The following is a 1,115-nucleotide window of genomic DNA, read 5'->3' on the forward strand; positions in this document are numbered from 1 at the left end:
GGACGTCTAGAAAGAGTGTGGGAGAGGGCAGGCAGAAAGCAGTGACCTTGACCACCATGATCAGAGACCCCAGCGACCGTGGCCTCCTCGGTGGCCTCCTTCTGAACATCTGCCTGGTTTCAGGTTCCCTGTGAGGGGCTTGGAGGAGGTCTCCGTGCTGTCCTCCTGCTGACATGGGAAGGATGCGGGTGGGGGGGGGGTCTTCATCTGTGTGCTGACTCCACCCCACGTGCCTAGGGGCAGCTCCGTCCCGGTGTGACCCCCACGGCCCAGAGGAGAGGACTGAGCCCTGGGTCTGCACCTGGAGGACTCAGTCCTGCGGCCCCCAAACCCCGTCAAGGTGCCCTGCAGGCTTCTGCAGCCCAGGGTGGGGAAGTGCAGCCCCTCCCAGCCAGCTCAGAGAAGGCCGGCATCTGCGTGTCTCCGGGAGCCGAGCCGTGAGGCGGCCCCTCTGCCCCCGCCCCCGGCCGCGGCCCAGCTCACTTTGAGGGAGTAGGCCAGCGCAATGAAGCCCAGGCAGCAGAAGTTGAGGTAGACGAAGTTGAAGATGGACCACAGGTAGTAGTCGTTGACCTCAGTGGTGTCGGGGCACACCTCGATGACCGTCGCGGGGTTCGTCATGGTCTTCTTCTCCGCCAGGTGCTTGCAGGCCTGGGGGGGGCCAGAGGCCCGCATACTGTCTGTCTTGCTGCTCTTGGATTCCATGGGGAACAGGGTGGGCGCCATGGGGGGCGATGCTGAGGGCTCAGGGGCCGGGGCTGCTGGAGCCTGCAGGGCCGGGGGCTTGGACACGCAGGCAAAGCAGCCCTTCGGGGAGCCTGCCGGAGGCCTCGGGATCCAGAAGGCCCCGTCCAGGGGGACTCGGGCTTCCTGGGCGCCGTCCGTGGTGCTGGCCGGGGCTCCCAGCAGGGCTGGGAACTGGCCTGGGCCCTGGGCCTGGAGGGAGGGGGAGAGGAGGAGTGAGCTGGGTCCTGCCCACCCTGCAGGGCTCGCCCTGATGTCCCGCAGCGTCTCCCCTGCAGACTCGCAAGCAGCCCCGGAGGAGCTGGGAATCCTCGCCGAGGCAGCCGGCTGCCAGCCTGCCGCCTGCTCCCCCACTCGCCCTGGCACCCGGG

At 68.1% G+C, this 1,115-nt stretch overlaps 1 protein-coding gene across 2 annotated transcripts in view; it reads right to left on the reverse strand.

Moving 5' to 3' along the window:
* Positions 1-49: 49 nt before the first annotated feature.
* LOC115271863 (interferon-induced transmembrane protein 10-like) overlaps positions 50-1,115 on the reverse strand; it is a 2,349-nt gene continuing 1,283 nt past the window's right edge. Inside the window, exons 2-3 of one of the 2 annotated variants that reach the window (XM_029914838.1) lie at positions 484-936; positions 50-165 (exon numbers count right to left, since the gene is read on the reverse strand). In XM_029914838.1, the coding sequence (XP_029770698.1) occupies positions 61-165; positions 484-936 (558 nt within the window). In that variant the 3' untranslated portion in view covers positions 50-60. Of the gene's footprint in view, positions 169-483; positions 937-1,115 lie in introns of both variants that reach the window. The other variant, XM_029914837.1, reaches the window with a different exon arrangement.

The sequence above is a fragment of the Suricata suricatta genome, chromosome 11 (genome assembly GCF_006229205.1).
Source record: "Suricata suricatta isolate VVHF042 chromosome 11, meerkat_22Aug2017_6uvM2_HiC, whole genome shotgun sequence".
Classification (NCBI taxonomy): domain Eukaryota; kingdom Metazoa; phylum Chordata; class Mammalia; order Carnivora; family Herpestidae; genus Suricata; species Suricata suricatta.